This window comes from Callospermophilus lateralis, chromosome X (genome assembly GCF_048772815.1).
Source record: "Callospermophilus lateralis isolate mCalLat2 chromosome X, mCalLat2.hap1, whole genome shotgun sequence".
In the NCBI taxonomy this organism is placed as follows: domain Eukaryota; kingdom Metazoa; phylum Chordata; class Mammalia; order Rodentia; family Sciuridae; genus Callospermophilus; species Callospermophilus lateralis.
Window position 1 is genome coordinate 9,851,189 of NC_135325.1, and position 20,592 is coordinate 9,871,780.

Sequence of the window (20,592 nt, forward strand, 5' to 3'; positions counted from 1 at the left end):
TGTGTGTGTGTGTGTGTGTTGTGTAAAAATCTGAATTTTCCAGAAGCTAAACCAATTGTAATGAATTTCTTCACTCTTTGACTATAATTTCCAAAACAAAATGAAATCAAGTTCCTAAAAACCTGCATCTTAGTTGAGCCACTGATATAGCAAATGTTATTCTTTTTTAAATTGTTATTATAAAATTTTAATTGACACATAATAATTATACATATTTATGGGGTACAGTGTGATATTTTGATACAGGTATGCAATATATAATTATGAATCAGACTAATTAGCTTATTCATAATGAAACATTTATCATTTCTTTGTGTTAGGAATATTCTTGCGCCTGGAAAGTAGCATGCCCTTTAATGAGTGATCATCCATCTGCTTGGTAACCCACCACAAGCCTTCCTGTCTCTGTTTCCTGAAACAAACAAAGAGAGATTTTTCCAGAACCAGTTCTGGTTTCCAGCTTACTCCTTTCTCTGTTAGAAATGAAAGTACTGATGGAGGCGCTTGTTCCAACTTTTAGTTCAGATCAGGTTGTATCAGGGACATAGTTGAACAGAAATTGAAAGTGTCATGCCACTTCTTTCTCATAAAAAAGAACACAATTTGGGACTGATATTCTCTCACTGTTTTGGCACTGACCTCTTCATTCTTAGGTGATTACTATTTTAAAGTAAAATTTTCAGGCTATAATATTACTTCAAAGTTTAGTTCTCTAAGTATTAAAACATCTGATAGTAACATGTCAGGCAGTGATCCAGGCACAGTGGTTAAGGAAGCAGGAACTGAAGCAGAGCTGTCTATTTGTACCTTGTTTCTGTCATCTAAAGGTTGTGTGATCTTGGATGGGTTTTGAATAACTTTATGCCTGCATTTCTACATCTGTTCTATGGAGATAATAGCAGTATCTCCTTAGGGAGATTGTGAGGATTAAATTAGTCTACATAATATAAATGGCTTAGAAGAATTTTTAGACTATAATAAACATTATTTATTATTTTATTTAGTCCTCATCACAGTCCAGTGTGATAGGTACAATTTTCATCTCAGTTGTATGGATAAAAAAAATTCAAGACACATGACGAGGTTAAGTAACTTGCCCAAGGTAATGCAGTTAGTATGTGGTATCACTTCACTATCACTGCCTTTCCAGGGTATTGAAATCTAATTCTAAGATTATAAGTACAAACATATAATTTTAATGACTTTCTTTTCTTTTGATGATTTTTTCCATTGGCATCTATAGACAGGATTCTAATGTGATCCCCAAGATTCCTGCCTCTGTTGTACAATTGCCAATTCTTCAGTGTAATTGAGACCAATTAATATGATAGATTTTACTCCCAAGATTAGATTTTGTTCTGTGGCAAAGGTGAAGGGATTTTGCAGATGTGTTTAAAGTCCCTTATCATTTGTCTTTAATATAAACAAAAGGGAGATTATCCTGGGTTGGCCTGACCTCAGGTGAGCCCTACATGGAGCACTCCATAGGACCTTTTACAACATGGCAGCTCACTATTTCTGGGGCAGCAGATACTCTGTCAAGTATTTAGCAATTTAGTATATTATATTTCTAAATGAGGCTTACTATCATTTAGAGGTCTCACTATTTAATGTTAGAATTAATATTTAATATTTTATAAAACCAGTGCACCCCTTGTTCTTCAAATACAATTTAAATTTCATCCTAATTTGGCACAGAGTTGAAGTATTTATTCCAAATTATACTGATATCCAAACCAAACAATAAGATAAAAACATGTTCTGTTTTATAAACTACTTTAATTGCAGTATTATTTATATCAATAGCTATTTAACATGTACACACTGTCTGTCAAAATAAAACTTTTGTTACTGTTTTCCATGCCATAGATAATAAACATGAGTTATACAAACTGCATTTAAATTGTAGTTTTCACATCACTGTGGCCATCTTGAAATATATATTCATCTGTTGTTTCCCTAATTTATCTTGGTTTTATATTTTATACTCTTGTATATATGAGTATAACTGAAAAGTAGAAATTTCTTTCTGTGAACTCTTTTGATAACTCTATGAGCCTGAAGTTCTTTCTTGTGTCAAATGTGTCTTCTGATTTTTTAAAAACATTTCCAATATTTTTTTCTAATACACTTTGAAGATTAACTTACCAGTCCTCCATTTAATTAGATAAAAACAAAAATAATAATTTAAGTAGCTCAATAATGCCTGAGTATGCTCCAAAATTCACACAAGACTTCTTTGCTTTCTCTAGTTTTTCACTATTATTTGCACTTAGAACACTTTCTGCATTTCCTTTTAAATAGGAATAGCTAAAATTTCATGTATTAATCCAACAGGTATCTCAGTTTTAAGATAATGAAAGAAAGCTATTCAGATATAATGACAGAAGATTAATAATGTAGAGTTGTTTTTTAAATCTCTAAAGTAACTAAAATATTGCTTTACAGCTGTTTTAAAACAATTATTTAACTAATCTTGCTCTTCTCACATATTTTTCTTTTAGAATTTTTAGATTCAGGAAAACCAGCCATATTCTCTCTCTCTCTCTCTCTCTCACACACACACACATATATATATACACACACACAAAAAAAAATAATTTCCCAAAATATGATTAAATGTATTAATTCAGACTTGAAATTAATATATAAACTGCCCAGGAGAAAAAAATCACACAATACTATTAAGTCCAAATATGTCACTCTTCTGTTTTTAGAGTTTCGTAAGGCATATTTAGCCCTGTGTGTTAATTGTTACCAGTCTTTTGTCATAATCTTGCGTAGAATTATTACAGTGTAAATTGAAAGATAACTTTCAGGTTTAACTTACATTTCATTATACTCAGTAATTTAAATGTGTTGTATAACACCCATCTAAAGCAGACATTGATTTTAAACAATACAAAATAAAATGTATCAAAAACAGAAGTTGAGATACAAGAGTCAAAATCGAGCAAGCATTTTAAGAATTTCAGTGCATCTGCCAATCAGTAACCTTGGTCTAATGATTTAGCCTTGCTCTTTCATCTGTTAAACTGGTTATAACATCAACTTCAATAACCACTATAAGGATAAATGAGGCAATGAATATGAAGTATTTAGCATTTCCCAAACATGGTAGGTACTCTATCAATTATATCTAATAATGATGTTAAATAAAAGAAAAAATATATTTCTTGGTATATTATAATTTTCTTTTCTAGAATACAAAAGTCTTAGGTAGTGATAGATAACATTGTGTTTTAAAATAACAGCAGACTATCTCATATGAAATTGAACAAATTCAGTTTTTATAAGAATATGTTAAATAACTTCCTGGAACTCTGCTGTAGTTCTAGTGGGGTTTCCTGCAGTGGCTTGGTATATGATGCAGTTCAGAGTATAAAATTAGCATTTAAAGCAAGGCCATTTTATACCCCTTCTAATTGGCTTATTCAGTCTAATGCCAAGCACAACAATATAAAGATCCTAGTACATTATCTCTATAACAGACAGCAAGGTTCTAGTGGATTTTCTTTTCTAATTCTACAAGTTTTCAAGATATTTATTAAATACTCGTAACTTTTCCTGATAAAGTCAATTTTTTACTCATATTTTATATTCTCAGCAGCATCTATCACATATCAGACATTCAACAAACCAGAAATTACTTAATAAAAATCTTAGCAAATGCTTTGCAACTCAGTATGTGGATTTAAAATTGGTATTTTCTTTCTCCAAAAATGTCTACAGTCTCCTTCCATCCCACTTCTAAACTTACCAGTGCCTGAATAGGAGCTCTCCTATTTAGGAATTACTATTACTCATTACCAGAGTGTTATATGAGGGACTGAATATTATAATGTACACATATTGAGTCATTTAAGTATACCCATTGCCTTCCTAATTATTTACACACTGGACTCTTTTGAAATATGCTTCAATTTGTAGAAACCACTAAATATTCTTTTTTATTATAATCTTCAGATTTGTATATAATCCACATATCCTATATAGAAACACTCCAAAATTAGCAGTGTTTTCTCCCCCTTTGAGATAAAAAGAAAATAAGAATGAAAATGTAACCACATAGAAAAAGAAAGGAAGAGTTAAAATATTTAAATCTACCAAGGTGACTATTTTCCCCTGTCAAATATACAATTTGAACTGTAGCCAGTTTTTGTGTAATTGCTGCCATGCTGCCATTCTGTCCTTTTCCCCCTGGCTGCTGATGAATATTTTCAAGAGGAACTTGCAAAACAAAAACAGAATGAATGGGATGCATTCAAACTAAAAAGATTCTTAGCAAAGTAAACAAACAGTAATGTGAAGAGAGAACCTACAAAATGGGAGAAAATCATTACCACAGGCACCTCAGATAGAGCACTAATCTCCAGGATATATGAAAAACTCAAAAAAACAAATAACCCAATCAATAAATGGGCTATGGAACTGAATAGACACTTCTCAGAATAAATACAAGCTATCAAAAATATAAGAAAACATGTTCAAAATCTATAGCAATTAAGGAAATGCAAATCAAAACTACTCTAAAATTTTACCTCACTCCAGTCAGAATGGCAATAATCGAGAATACAAGCAACAATAAATGTTGGTGAGGATGTGGGGGAAAGGGCATACTCATACATTGTTGGTGGGACTGAAAATTGTTGCAACCATTATGGAAAATGGTATGGAGATTCCTCAAAAAACTTGGAATGGAATCACTATTTGATCCAGCTATTCCACTCCTTGATTTATACCCAAAGGACTTAAAATCAGCTTACTACAGTGATGCAGCCATGTCATGTTAATAGAAGCTCAGTTCACAATAGCTAAACTATGGAACCAACCTAGGTATCTTTCAACAGAAGAATGGATAAAGAAATTGTGATATATATACACACACACACATACATACATACACGTACATACACACAATGAACTATTACTCAGCCTTAAAGAAGAATGAAATTATGGCATTTTCTGGTAAATGGATGAAGCTGGAGAATATAATGCTAAGTGAAATAAACCGATCTCAGAAAACCAAAGGCCAAATGTTTTCTCTGGTATGTGGGTGATAATTCACAATAGGGCAGTGGGTGGGGTTACTAGGGAAGAATAAAATTGCTTTGGATTAAGTAGAGGGGAGTGAAGGGAGGGGAGGAGGTATAGGGGTAGGAATGCTACTTGAATAAATAGAACATTATTATCCTGTGTACATATATGACTACAGCAACTGTGTGATTCTACATCATGTACAACCAGAAGAATGAGAAATTATCCTCCATTTATGTATGATGTCTCAAAGTGCATTCTGTCATGTATAACTAATTAGAATAAATTTTAAAAATAAAAGTCCAATAAAAACCAATACACATGTGCATGCATACACATATGCGCACACACACACATCACACACAATCCCAGGATGGACTACATAATTTGTGAGTGGAAAAAATGAAAATACCTAGCACATTGTTCAAAATAAATCAATAATTCCAAGACATCAATAATAAAATATAAAACCAAGTGTAAGGCCTTGTGTGACTACACAGATCCCTCTCCCACTAAACTGGTCCCTGTAAAGTCTCCTATTGAGGGATCAATTTCCTCTTAGCATTTTGTGTAGAAGCTCTTCAAGGAAAAATATGTTTTTTATATCTGAGAGCACTGAGACCTGAACACCAGAGTGAGTAATCAGATATGAATTCTCCATAGTGGCCATGCAGCTAGACTTACCAGTGTGGTTACTAGTTATTATAAGATGGCCAACAAGGTCATGGGAATAAGAATAATAGGTTAATTCATCTAAAAAATAATAATTAAAGCCCTTTGAGAGTAGTGAAAACAACATGGAGAAAATAAGCATTTATTTAATGTCGTCTTTGAATAGGAATCCTATGGGCTCTTTTTAAAATATATTATCATGTTTTAGCTTACAAGCCATATAAGGTAATCTTTATCTCCTCATTTAACTTTCTACGTAAGGAAAACAGCCTGAAAGATATAAAATAACTTGCTTACATGCCCATTGTAAGTCATTTTCAGTATGGTGTTCGCCCACATTTTTATATCAAGTCCATATTCTTTCCATGGGTATTGGTATCATGCAGTTACTCTTTAGGAGCTGATAGCCACAATTGAAGTGCAGCCTTAAGAAGCAGATGCAAAAAGCCTAAGTACCATTACAGAGAGAAATTTAGCCTGACATTTTTTGTAGTGTAAGGAAACTGAGCCCAGCATGGATAGAGGCCTGGACCAAGGACAGAATGCAATAAATAGCGGTTTTATTATTCTAACCAGGCAGAGGGAACTATCTCCTTCACAGTAGACCAATTCAGTGGTCGCAATACAAACATAACATATTGGAGATTATTAGAAGATGCCTTGATGCCTACAAAATAGTAACTCCTTCTATGGTAAGGGAAAATCCTCAAATAATGGAAACCAGACCTATGTAAGTACAAAAAGAGTATGTGAAGCATCGGAGGGCTAGCATATTTTAGTGAAATATATCTCAAGCTTCATACTCATATTTCCCTTTTTCATCATTGTACTATGTCTAAGACTTAAGCATACCATATATAACATATTATAATGTTTTAAGCCTGTTATTTTATATCAGCATGAATGGATTTATCCTGACTTAAGCACTAGCTTTCTCTTCTCAGTAAGCCCCTCTACTAATTGTTAAAGTTCACTTGCTCTTCTGTTCATCCAACTAATAGATAGATAGATAGTCAGAGACAAGTCCCTGCCAGACCTATGATCCCTGCCTCAGAATAAGGGGAGTTCAGAATAAGATATCATACATTTGTCAGACTGTTCATAGAATGCTGAGAAAGCAGATTGAGGTTGTGCCAGACTTCGCCTGGACAAGGTAGGAAACTTAAAATGGGTAAAAAGAGTTCACCAAGCAGATTTAGGACATTCATCTTTCCAGTACCTTGGTCAAACTGTTTTTAAGCTTTTCTGAACATGAAGTAAAAGACAGCAGGATTTTTATATTATTTAATTGAATTCAATTTTATACCTGTTATTGGGAAGTTCTCAAATTATTTAAGATTGTTTAGAAACAATCATTTTAGATGTGATAACTTGAGTAATAGAAATAATACATAGCCATAACTTTCATGAATATTCTGGCATATAGTTCTTATATCCATGATTTAAATTTGTTGTATTATGTGCATTTTTCACCTGAATACCTTTTTTATGCAGCTTTTAGTAGGATAAAATGCCAAACACTTACTTTTGGTTTATTTTCTCATTAAAAAAGTTGTAACAGCCAGGCATGGTGGCATAGCATTTGTAATCCAGCTACTCAAGAGGCTGGGGCATGAGGGTTATAAGTTTGAGACCAGCTTGGGCAATTTAGCAAGACCTTGTCTCAAAAAAGGGAGTTAGGATGAGAATGAAGCTCAGTGGTAGAAAACTCCTGGGTTCAATCCCAAATACTGAATAGAAACAAATTAACAAAAGCTGATTTTACTTAATAATAAGTTTACCATAACTATTTTTCTTTTTGCTTCCAGTGTAAAACTCTTTCTGGAGTCTGTGACCACATCATCTCCCTATCATCTGATCCTCTAGTTTCACAGTCTGCTCACCTGGAAGTGATTCAGCTGGCAAACATCAAACCAAGTGAAGGGCTGGTAAGAGATACCATGTTTATCAAAGCCATCATCAACAAACAACTGATGATATGGATAAAACAAGCTCCAATTTTGTGAATCTATGAATTTTAACAGATATCGAACATTTTGGTATTTTTTACTTGGAGGACTTAATGAGTAGGAATTTGTCATGATAAGAAGTTTTATGAATAAAAATTAAGAAGAATTGAAAATGGTGATTTCTGAATTATCTCATTTAATTTGTTGATCATGTAGTTTTGATTGCATTCTTTTACACGCTCCCTCAAATTAACATTTCTTTAATATTTACTTTTTAGTTGTAGTTGGATACAATATCATTAATTAATTTATTTATTTTTATGTGGTGCTAAGGATGGAACCCAGGGCCTCACCAGTGTTCTACTGCTAAGGCACAACCCTAGCCCCTTAACGTTTCTTAACCTAAAGGGAAATTTAAGAGTTTTATAATAAATACCACAATGTTACCTGCTTATACAAGAAAGGTTTTTGTTTTACTTTGATTTGTTCTAGTTTTTGTTTTTATTGTTTTGGTTTGGTTTGGTTTTTGTTTGTTTATTTGTTACTGGGAATTGAACCTGGATACTAACCAGACCATCTGTTTTATTTATTTATTTATTTATTTGTATATTTTATTAATTTTTGTTTAATTATTTTTTGAGACAGAGTCTAGCTAACTTGCTCAGGGTCTTGCTAAGTTGCTGAGGCTGGCCTGGAACTTGCAACCCTCCCTCTTCAGCCCCCCAAGTTGCTGGGATTACAGGCAGGCACCATCAGCCTTTGCCATTTTGTCCTGGCTTAAATAGATCTTTCTTTCCATGGGGTTGTTCGCTAAACCAAACTTATAATTCACATCCATTCTTAAAAGGGTGAATATATAAGTGGATATTGCTAACATTAGGCTAATATCTGTAAGATGTATTGATATAATTTTGGTATGAAATGAAGATAATCATCTTCTCTTTTGTTCACCTGATTGAAAAATCTTTTAATTCTAAATTGAACCCAAGGAAAAGATTTTAAAAATAAAGCTGTATAAAGAAAGCATGTAAAATCAATAGTGCAAAGGAAGGCAAATCCAGGAAAATGACTGTAAAACATTTACCTACTACACAACTCTTTTTTTTGAGAGAGAGAGAGAATTTTTTAATATTTATTTTTTAGTTTTCGGCAGACACAACGTCTTCATTTGTATGTGGTGCTGAGGATCAAACCCGGCGCTGCACACATGCCAGGCGAGCGCGCTACCACTTGAGCCACATCCCCAGCCCACTACACAACTCTTAAACATTAGTATCATGCTACATTGTTTCTACTTTCTCCCTGTTGAATCAATTTGCCAATCATTGATATTTTGTAAAATAGAAATCTTAGAAACTAGTACTCATAATTTAATTCAGATAGCATCTTCTTAAAGATCTCTAAGCAGGTTTAGCTCTTAAGTCCTTTCTTGTTCACATATACACACGCAACTGTTTCAGAAGGCAAAGCCTTCATTGACCACCAATGACTTTTTGATTTGAGGCCATTTTTCTAGTCCATATAGTGACTTTTTAATCCTTAAAATTGGGATATTTGGTAGATTACTTCTGGGTATCCATAGTTCCTAGTGCTTTTGTGGCTTTTATGGCTATTTTCTTGGGAAGATGAAAATTACCATATCAGAAATAGCTATATGTTTATGTGTTATCGTTATAACTTCTAAATTAGAACACTTGGATTAGTTTTAAGAATTTATTTCTAATATTTATTTGAAGTAATCTTTATGATTTTAAATTCTTATAAGTATAGTCTATGATTGTACTTTGTATGGTTTTAGTACTTCTGGTCAGCCACAGTTAGAAAATAATAAATGGAAAATTCCAAAAATAAATAATTGGTAAGTTTTAAGCTTCTCACCATCCTGAGTAGTGCGATGAAATATCATACTGCTCTACCCAAGACATGGATCATCCCTTTGTCCAGTGTATCTGTGCTGTATATGCTGCCCACCCATTAGTCACTTAGTGGCCATCTTGGTTAACAGACTGACAGTCATGTTATCACAGTGATTGGGTTCAAGTAGCCCTATTTTATTTAATAATGGCCCCAAAGCACAAGAATAGTGATACTCGATATTTAGATATGCCTAAAAGAAGCTATAAAGTGCTTCCTTTAAGTGAAAAGTTGAAGATACAAGATATTTTGAGAAAAATAATGATCACATTCATATCACTTTTATTACTATATATTGTTTTAATTGTTCTCTTTTATCATTAGGTATTTTTTAATCTCTTATTTACCTAATTTATAAATTAAGCTATATCATATGTTTATATAGGAAAAAATATATAGGTATGTTTATATAGGAAAAAATATAATGTCTATAGGGTTGCATACTATCCATGCTTTTAGGCATTCCCTATGTGTCTTGCTACATATCCCTCATGGATAAGGGGTGACTACTGTATTCATTTATTTAACTTTTACAAAACCCAGTTTTATTTTTTAAAAAGCCTTCCACATCAAATATTTTCCTTTCTACATCTTCTCTTCCAGGTTAAGGAAGAAAGGAAGCTCTCTAAGTATGATTTGTAGAATGGAAAATTATGAACTAATACTATATTATATTGCACTAGAAATCAAGACACCTTGACAAAAATCACTTACATGAAATGTGAGAGTTATGTTATGGAAGTGGGATAATAAATTTAATTTCCTTAGGCTTGATCTTGTCATGAGTAGAATATGGGGGGAGGGCAGGAGTAGACCATATTTAAAGCTCCTTATAACTCTATGAGTATATGGTTCGAAACACAGTAGTGTTTAGAGGAAAGTACCTTATTTTGTCCTCTAATTTCCATTGAAATCATAATGAGAAACAGCAATGTGAAGTGTTAACAATGCTAATTGATGGACTTTATGAAACCTTGATTGTTTTTTAAATGAAGGTATAGCCTTGGACAAGTCTTTTAGGTTTTTTTTCCTTTCTTTTTTATTTAAAAGAAGTGTATCTGCTCTTTGAAATAGTAATGAATTTAAAATATTAAGAAATTGAATTAAATCATCTGGGAAAGAACTGGAAGAAAAAAGAAAATTTTAAAGTATGTGTTTATTTGCCAGGTATCTTCCTTACAAACCTATATAGTAGGTATTATTTTTTCCTTTTACAAATGAGAATAAAGAATTGCAGATCCTCACCAGTTGCTTTATATTAAATAGTAATAAACAGGGTTATTACTATTTATAACTAGGGTTGTGGCTCAGTGGTAGAGTGCTCGCCTAGCATGTGCAAGGCCCTTGGTTCCATCCTCAGCACCACATAAAAATAAATAAAATAAAGGTATTTATAACTAAAAAAATATTTAAAAATCTAAAAAATAGTAATAAACAATAGAGACAGGTAAATCTAAATAAAGTACATCTGAGCAAAATTTTTCCCATTATCCCATTTTCAAATTTGGAATTGCTAGAGGGAGGTGTGAAAAACTTAGGAGGATGACTTCAAAACTGGAAAAACTTAAGTAAATTCATTTTAAAAGGGCAATGACAGCATATTACTGAGTTAATATTTCAAAGGGAGAAAAGAAAACCCTAAAATGTTGACTACTAATTAAAAGAGTTAAGTATAAACTTATATCTTCTGATTGATATCAAACTTTAAAAGACTAAATAGAGATTTTACATAGCTTATTCAAGGTATCATTTTAAAATTCAATCATCTTTAAACTTAGTAAATCCCATTTGAAATAAATAGGTTTGCGAATTTTCATAATATTTAGCACATGCTTAACCATAGGGAATGTCTAAATGGTAAAAGATGGGAAAAAATAGAAAGATGTGGGAAAACACCAAGCTTTAATAAAATTAATTAGAAAGATCTGTAGGTCTTCTTCTAACTTTAAAATAGAACATCTCTCATGGGCAAAAGGTAACTGCTTTGTTCTTCCTCTGATAAACTGGATAGATTGTTCATCAGCTTCCTAACAAATTAGTCAAATCTTATAGGATTTCTTAGATTTGAGAGTTCTGAAGCATTATAAAGAATGGTTGGAAATGTGTTTAGTCATGATTAAAACGTGGAACTTGCTTTTAAACAATAATTAGTAGAAAATTAAAGGAAAGAAAATGAGATTTTGAGTGTATCAAACCTAGATGAGAGCCAAGAGATGAGTTGAATAGTGAGGAAGGGGCTGGGGCCATTCTTAGGGAAGCTTCTGAGCCTAGAGAGTTCTTTTTCTATGTAGGTGCTTGAATTGTTTCCAAATAGGCCTTAATTTAACTGACTTGACTGTGAGTTTGCTTTGGACATTTGGAAAAAGAAAGAAGCAAATGTCATTTTGGTGAGCTAATCAAGACAGAGGGAGGTGTTTAAAGTCTGATCCAGAATTAATTGAACAGAAAAAAAAGAGGTGTGAAGGTTTTGATTGAATGGAACACCATTTTTGGTCTCCATTCCAGGAAAAAAAAAAAAAAAACATTTGATTTACATGTCTTCCTGCTGACTGGTCATTTCTAAGAGGTGAACAAGTAATCACATGTATTTCTGTAGACTCTTTGTTATTCAGAAGATTAGTTTGGAACTCATCCAAACAATTTATTTCTTTTCTTCCTTTTTGTGCCTGACTTTGGACATTTTTCTCACTAGTACTACCAGAGGGAGAAAAAAGAATAAGGAATTCAGTTTTGATTATATTAAAAGCAGTTACATTCTAAGTTTTCTGAAGAATCACCATATTGCTTTATAGTGTTTGCATCAATTTACAGTCCCACCAACAATGTATGAGTGAATCCTTTTCCCCACATCCTCGCCAACATTCTTTGTTACTTGAATTATTAATAATTGCCATTCTGACTGGAGTGAGATGAAATCTCAGTATAGTTTAATTTGCGTTTCTCTAATTGCTAGAAAGGTGGAACATTTTTTCATATATTTATTGACCATTCATCAATATAACTGCCAACTATTATGATCTAATAAGAAAAATAAATTAACTCTCTTAACTATTAATATGTTAATAACTCCACAAATCATGAGACTAATTGTTGAGAATATGGGCTGTGGGATGAGACTTTTTTATCTGGCAGACTCTCTAAATTCCCTGTGATTTAGTGTCCTTATCTCTAAAACAGGGTTAATGATAGGTTCACTACATAGGCTTTTATGAAATAAATGTAAGGCACTTAAAATAGTCCCTGGTACATTGTAACAAGTAAATATTAGTGATGATGGTGATAGATAATGATAGATGATTGTTTTGTATGTCCAAGCAATATATAATGTTTCTTTCACTGTCTTTTTTCTACTTTATCCTCTTACAATCCTTATGTGTAAAAAAAAAAAAAAAAAATTAAAACAAAATGTAGTGTCTAGCTGTTATAAATATTTTTTAAGATTCTTTATTGATTTTATATTATCTTGTTAATTACTAGGGGAAAATGTTAGAAGAGACCTTCTCCTTGTCTAAGTAATATGATAATATCATCATATTTAACTTCCAATAAATAATGGGATAAATGTTAATTTCAAAAGTAAGTACATATACAACTGTCAACAACATAAGGTTAAAAATTGTCACATAGTTACAGCCAAAAACTACAGGCCAATTCATTAATTAATTTGTTTTTATTTTTGCTAAGGTTACTTATTTTATATAAAGTGATGAACTTTCATTTAAGAAACAAGAGTTCACAGACAAATGATCATCTTTTAAGATTAAATTCATTTCATTTCACATTAGAAGTATAGGCTCAGCCATTTGGGGTACTAAATTTTAGATATATGGCATTACTGATATGACTTTTTAGAGTTAAAACCCACCCAGTGCTTTACTGCTTTTTATCTCTTATTTTCACTGAAAACACATTTCTATTAAGTATATAAGTATGTAATTAACATGAAAGTATGGTAAATTAACATTATAGTAGTTGTTTCATTTACATAAGTGATAAATGTATGCTATTCCTGCAGTGGTATTGTTGGTTATTATTAAATCTCTTGTGTTTCAGATTTGCATTTAATTAAAATTTGTGATTTTTTATATGAAATTAATAATTTGAAATTCAAAGTAGGTAAAATTCAGGTAATTTATGCTCAAAAGAGAATAAGAGTAACAGATTCTTTCTTTGAGGACAAAATAAACCATTTGCATAATCATATTTTTCTGATATATTTAAATTATTTAATATCTAAACTATGAATCTTTTATTGTGATTTTTTTTCTTTAAATTCTCATCACCATCCATAATTTGAAGTTTTCATTTATTCTTAAAGCCTGCTGAATTTCAGGATTTCTGGAAAATTTTAAAACTCTAATGAAGCATTTTGTAAAATGGCTTTATTTAAATGGAAAATGAAATCTTGCCTTTGGGAGAAAGAATTGCCACACATTACCTTTTAATTACTTACTGATATAGAGATGATTTGATATAATCAATAAGAAATAACAGAAGAAAATAAAGGAGGAAATAAATAAAGGAAAAATACTAAAAATATCAGGAGAACAAAGTACATAAGATTTTGCTACATTTTTGGCTTCAGTTAGTTATAGTTGAAGTATCTCTGTAGAAACCTACTTTTTATTGTGAAATTATATCAGGGCTAATAACGTACCGGTATTTGAATTTCCTGTTATAATTTTTATTTTACCACAAAGTTTATACTATAGATTTGGGGGGGAAGTGTGGTGTATCCTTTCTTCAGAGTATTAAATTACTATACTGCATTTTATAAATTCCATAGGTAAATTACTTATCAAATAGTTACTTGATTGAGTGTAGTTTTTTTTTTTGAGATAAACTTTAGAAAACAGAACATTGAGATAGTAATTTCTCACCAGGTTTAAAACAGCATTGTTAAATCATGGGTTTTTTAAATGAAATTATAATATATTTGAAAATATTTCAATCACTTTTTTTCTGATGCTGTCTTTTTCTTAGGGTATGTATATTAAATCAACATATGATGGCCTCCATGTAATTACTGGAACCACAGAAAATGTAAGTATTGCAACATTTCAAATTTTGGTGTATGTATATCTCATTTGAATGAGATTGGCTGCTGAGGACCAGAACAAATGGGACAAATGACTGAAAATATATAGAGCTAATAGGTGCTGGTTTCATTTGAATTGTATTCATTTTATTTAGTTTAGAATAGCTACTTAGAGTAAATCCGGTATTTTCTATTTACAACCAGAGAGTTATCTTTGTTGAGTATTTTCTGGTTCATGAAAAGTTATTGTGACACCTAAAAGAATGCACCTCAATCTGTAAAAACTTTAGTTACTTTAAGAAAATTAGCTAATTCCTAAAAAGAACATCAGTTAAATCAATTCTCTGAAGTCAGAGGAGAGGCAGAATGGTATAGCTAAGTGATTTTCACAGTGAAGTCCCTGAACCAGCAGCAGTATCAGCATCCCTTGAGAACTTGCTAGAAATACAAATTCTCAGACCCCACCCTAGACCTACTGAATCAAGAATTCTGGGGACCAGCCTTTAATCATAAGAGATTCTGTTTTAACAGGTGGTTCTGAGGCATGTACAAGTTTGAGAACCACTATAAGCAGTGGGTCAGAAATCCTCAGGCCTAAATCCTACATACCTCACTACATTATTGTGAAAATAAAATAAGTTAATACATGTGAAAGGCTCTACTATAGAGAACTATAGCTATGCTATAGAAAAGGAAATACGAAGTGATCATATTGGGTGTTAACATGATTAGTATAATAAAATTGAATAACATAGTAAATCATTATTCCTACATTTTGTTATCCCAGATTTCCCTATAAGCAGATGATAAATTTATTATTTTTTCTATTAGAAATTATAACAGCATGTTTATGCTGTGTTTCTTTAACAAAGACTGAGGTAGAATTTGTGTAATCTCAAATTATTATTAATCTCAACATTTGACCAACATCTTATTCTTAAAAGTCAACATCTTCTTCATCTAATTCACCTATTAACTTCAATCACTTATTGGTATTTCTACATATTTATCTTGGTTTCTTGTAAAAGGTGAAACATACAAAGTACATTGCAGTAGGAATGCTGTAGCAGCTTTATATTTGGTATTAAATATAAGAGTAAGAGGGGATCAAAAATATCAGTTAAAAGCTGGGTGCGGTGGTGCATGCCTATAATCCCAGTTGCTTAGGAGACTAAGGCAAGAGGATTACAAGTTCAAAGCCAGCCTCAGCAACTTAATGAGGCCCTAAGCAACTCAGTGAGACCCTGTCTCAAAATAAATAAAAAAAAAATCAAAAAGGGCTGGGATGTTGCTCAGTGGTTAAGCACCCCTGGATTCAATCCCTGGTACCAAAACAAGAACAACAACAACAATAAAAATCAATTAAATACATATTGTCAACTATTTAACAATTTTAAATTCAGTCAGATGCTATAAACTATAATCTTGCCTTTAATCATTCTTATTTGGGTATTCATTTGATCACTCATTTATACATTTTTTTTCATTTAATGAGCCTGTACTCTATGTCTGCCAAATTTTAGGCATGGTACTCAGAAATGGAAGGTTTTCTAAAATAAATTAGCTTGCTTTCCCTGAGGAGTGGATAGCAAGTAGAGGTTCATCTGTAGAAGTAGGTAGTACAGTTTGCTTTGATGAATAAAGGAAAAAATAGTAAATGCTGTCAAGTGAAATCAGAGTAGGAATCACAGAAATGGTGCTTTTGAAATGTATCATGGGGCTGGGGATGTGGCTCAAGTGGTAGCGCACTTGCGTGTCATGCGTGTGGCCCGGGTTCGATCCTCAGCACCACATACAAACAAAGATGTTGTGTCCGCCAATAGCTAAATAAATAAATATTAAAAAAAAAGAAATGTATCATGAAGATTTGTAGGAATATTCTCTCTGTTTTCTGAGATCTGTAAAAAACAAAAGGTTGAGCACTATGCCTTGATCATATTAATCACTCAGCAATATTTGATAAATTAATAAATGATCAAGGGAAAGATTGATCTAGGAGTAGTTCAAATATGAATCATGTTTTAATAGTTCATCTTTTGGTTATTCTTGAAAATATTTTACTATTTTTATTATCTTCAGTTATTTATAATTAGCAGTTCTGTGTTGTTTTAGTAAAGCTGCTCATAAAAAATGGGTAAGTTATATTTTGCTTTGCTGTGCCCTAGTTTCTTTATTTTCATATATGGGGACTGAATTAGAACAAGATACATTCCATGCTTTTATAATTGTGTCAAAATGGATTCTACTATCATGTATAACTAAAAGAACCAATAAATTTTAAAAAATGAGGAGTTTGGACAACATGATCTCTGGGATACCTTTTAACACTTAAAGTCTAATTAGGTGTTAAGTCATAATTTATATGACTTACTCCTTTTTTCACTGACCTGTGCAAAAAGTTTTATGATTACCTTTTAATTTTATATACCAACCATCATTTTTTTACATCACGAATAGAGCCATTTGCCTGATATTTTTCTTTCATATCCTCCTTTTAAAAGATCAGTCATGAAACAAATAACCCAGGAACCGACTATAGTTATAATAATGATTTACAGACTTTTCAGAATCATTACATAGTACTAATCAGATTAGGTAATATTCTGACCTCCTAAAGGTGCTATGAGATATGATATTTTCTTAGAATAGGGTTCATATAGATGAATCTACCCCCTTAATGGTATGGTTTGTCATCACTTCAATAACTGAAAAATTCCTTGGAATAGTATCTTGTTTTGAATTTTAGCCTATGGCAAATAATTTTATTGTGAATTTTTAAAAACTTGGTGAGTTGAAGTTAATATTCAAAAACTTTGTTTTTGAAATAATTGGAAATTGAAATTGAATCAAACATAAAGTAATTCAAAATTACTTTCAAAGTAAATCCTATTCCAGGGTCTCAAAAGTAGCATTTTACTTTGCAGATTCTATCACCGTATCATTCTTTAGTTTTCAATAGATACTAATGAGTAATATAACTATATTTATAGTTGATTTGATAAACATTTTTTATATAAAAAAATTTCTGTGTATTCAAAATAGAAAGGTATAGTGTCATATTAAAAGTGCCATATTAAAATGACTAAACATGCATATAATCAATAATAAGTAGTCTTTATGGGAAAAAGAAAATACTACTTTAACTTCATTACCCACACCTACAATATTACAAAATTTCTGTCCTAAATCCTATTTTAGTTTCCAAAATTTTTCTTGAAACTTGTCAACATTAAGTTACAAAATTGCTTTTTCTTTGTTCTTGTTTTATCATGTGGGACTAAAGAGATAAAGTGATGGAATTGCTATATACTGTATAATTGTTGGCATTTTAGTTCATTTAATGTGGTTTTGTTTGGCCAGTGTATTACCCTGTGTGAAACATAAGAAATAGCATGCTCTTGTAACTAGGTACTTAAGAGTGTAAGTAATTTTGAGCTAATTGCTATTCATATTTTAATTTGCTTTTCTGGATTATTCTGAATTGGTATTATTATTGCTGAAACAAATTTACAATTTAGTTATCAGACTTTAAAGCTTTGATGCTGGTCATATGCTTGTACTTGAAATACTCATTTGTTGAGGCTAATGTGAATCATTTGTATTAAATTGAAAAGGTCAAAGTAAAAAGATAATATTTTGAAATATATTTTTGAAGCAGTTGCACAGTAGAGCCCAGCACTGTTGCCTGGATAAAGTCTGCAAAGGTTAATACCAATTATCATTTTTCTCTTAATGCTCTCAGAAGCACATTATTCTTTTAAAACATAAATATCTATATATTATTTTGAATTTCTATTTCCTATCATTGGCTAAAAATAGAATACAAACAGTATATTAAATACCAATAATAGTTTTTTAGTTTAATTCCTTAAAGATTATAGTTAAGTTTTTTTCATAGTGCTAAGGATTGAACCCAGGGCATCATTCATGCTAGACAAGTACTCTACCACTGAGCTACATCCCCAGCCCTGTGTTTAATTTTTAAAATCTAATTTAAGGAGATTAAATTATTGTAGTGTTTCCAGATAAAGGAAATAACTGATAAAATTCATGTTCTTTGTCATTTCTTTTATGTTAAATTCAGTCACCGGCAGATCGGTGTAAGAAAATCCATGCTGGCGATGAAGTGATTCAAGTTAATCATCAGACTGTGGTATGTATAATTACCTTAAGAGTCAGTGGGAGGAACTGATTTAAAAATTTGCTAAAGCTTTGAAAGAATGCCAATGAATTGAAATGCCAATTTGTATATAAACTAATAGAACAAGTCTTTAAAAAACGGAATAACTATTCTTGTTAATTTTTTGATGCAATATAAGGCATAACTTTAAAAGAAAATGAAGAAATAGTGGTGATGGAACTTGGATGTGCATTTCTATAATGACAAGTATAGGATAATAATATATACTACATGAACTGGGATAACAATTTTGAAATAGAAATTAAAGTTGTGATGTATATAAATTCAACCTTTTCTAGTATAACTTTCAAAAATTTCATTTTTACAAATTAATGAATTGTAGTAGATATGTTTTGTAACAGCATACATTATTTTATCTACTTTAACATTGATTAGTTCATTAAAGTGTGATGAGTTTTTGTTTATTTTAAATGTAGATTTTTATAAAAATTTTAATCTTTAATAGCAGAATTGGCTCTTCATTTCCCAAAGGGGACTATAGTTTTAGTTTTAAAACTATTACACTTAACTAAATAAGTTTATAAAATTTTATTGGCCTGTGAACCTCACAAATCCATTGAATAAGAGTGATATTCTGTGCTTGTGGTAGATTTTTATTAATTTTAGATGTAGAAAATGAACAATATATATTTTTAATTTTTACATCTCAGTTGATTCATTTTGTTTCCCTCTTTGCCAAAATGAAGTGTTGTGTGTAAAAAAGTGAAGTTAAAATTATCCAACATTATTAAGTAATAATCTTCATCTGAAGAAAGTATGGGATTTTTTGAATAAAGATTCTATTTACAGCTTACTAACTCTTTAGAGTGAGTAATTATTTCATGTTATACAATTTAACTAAATTTTCTTTTGCATGTCATAATAATAGAAACTTTATGAAAAGAGTGATTTTTCTCAGTGATACTTTAGAAAGGCTACTAAACACTTATAATCATAGTCATCATGTTTCTTCAGTATGTTTATTGTCTATGTAAAGTTTAAGTTGATCAAAATTTTAAAAATTAAATATATGGTTATGTGGTTGGCACTGAATAATAAAGTGTTGGTAATAGAAAAAGCCTTTCTGTCCTATGATGGTGTTGATGACTTTCTGTTCTCATTACTAGAAACTGTACAAAGTGTTTGTCCTGATGGAAGTTTCTTTCTTGTACCATAAGATGAGGATTTGGGCAAGTGGGATAAAGCAACTGTTTCAGTAGATGAGCCTTTGTGTCTACAATAGTACAGTAACAAATATGACTTATATTGAACCATTTCTGCATGAATTTCCACTTGGTTAATTCTAAGAGAATAGAAAGTAGTCTCTAATGAAAAATAAAATTGTTTAAAGGATACTCTTTGTGGTGCAAAGATTCTGATGTTTATCAAATGAATATGAAAGTCTTTTAAAGTCTACAAATGAACTAATAAAAATATATAAGGATTAGTGACTTTCAAATACTACAAGAATGTGGAAATGCATCCTTGCATCACAGGAATATGCTAAAATACTAAAAATTGCAGAGTGTTGGTTGGGGAAACATGGTTCTAGGTTTCACTCTGGAATTGACTTATGGCTGTGAGTGAGACATGTTAACTGAGAATCAGTTTACTTTTTTATAAAAATAATAACCATAGCTAATACGTATTGTGCTTTTACAATGTGCCAAGCATTATAGTATTTTACATATTTTATTTATTTTTTTTCTTATGGCAGTCCTGCAAAGAAGGTGTATGTGAAAATTGAGACTTAGAATGATGTTTTACCTACAACTCAAAGCTTTTAAGATCCATGTTCTTAC

At 31.2% G+C, this 20,592-nt stretch overlaps 1 protein-coding gene across 4 annotated transcripts in view; it reads left to right on the forward strand.

Annotated features, from left to right (window-relative positions):
• The window catches only part of Cnksr2 (connector enhancer of kinase suppressor of Ras 2), a 256,176-nt gene that overhangs the window by 107,401 nt on the left and 128,183 nt on the right, over positions 1-20,592 (forward strand). For all 4 annotated transcript variants that reach the window (XM_077107065.1, XM_077107066.1, XM_077107067.1 and 1 more), the window contains exons 6-8: positions 7,518-7,637; positions 14,556-14,615; positions 18,695-18,763. In XM_077107065.1, the coding sequence (XP_076963180.1) occupies positions 7,518-7,637; positions 14,556-14,615; positions 18,695-18,763 (249 nt within the window). The remainder of the gene's footprint in view (positions 1-7,517; positions 7,638-14,555; positions 14,616-18,694; positions 18,764-20,592) is intronic.